Source organism: Neophocaena asiaeorientalis, unplaced genomic scaffold (genome assembly GCF_003031525.2).
Source record: "Neophocaena asiaeorientalis asiaeorientalis breed wild unplaced genomic scaffold, Neophocaena_asiaeorientalis_V1.1 scaffold681, whole genome shotgun sequence".
Taxonomy (NCBI): domain Eukaryota; kingdom Metazoa; phylum Chordata; class Mammalia; order Artiodactyla; family Phocoenidae; genus Neophocaena; species Neophocaena asiaeorientalis.
Genome location: NW_020172271.1, coordinates 93,730 through 93,931, shown reverse-complemented (window position 1 = coordinate 93,931; position 202 = coordinate 93,730). Strand labels below are relative to the sequence as shown.

At 58.4% G+C, this 202-nt stretch overlaps 1 protein-coding gene across 2 annotated transcripts in view; it reads right to left on the bottom strand.

The window, feature by feature from the left end:
• Positions 1-135, bottom strand: part of CEP41 (centrosomal protein 41) — a 46,643-nt gene extending 46,508 nt beyond the window's left edge. For both annotated transcript variants that reach the window (XM_024762989.1, XM_024762979.1), the window contains exon 1: positions 33-135. In XM_024762989.1, the coding sequence (XP_024618757.1) occupies positions 33-65 (33 nt within the window). In that variant the 5' untranslated portion in view covers positions 66-135. The remainder of the gene's footprint in view (positions 1-32) is intronic.
• Positions 136-202: the final 67 nt, after the last annotated feature.

Below are 202 nucleotides of genomic sequence, written 5' to 3'. Positions count from 1 at the left end.
CTCCGATTCTCCGATCCGGACCTGGCCCTCACCTCAGGATTCCCAATGTGCCTCCGGACAGACATATTTGCTCCAACCGACCACGCTCGGGGTTCTAGCCTCACCGGTAACCTCTAACCCTAGCTTCCTACTCCCACAATCCAGCTCAGCCGCCTCCCTACAACCTCTTCTCCGATTGGCCTGCCTTCTCCTGCCAGCCAAT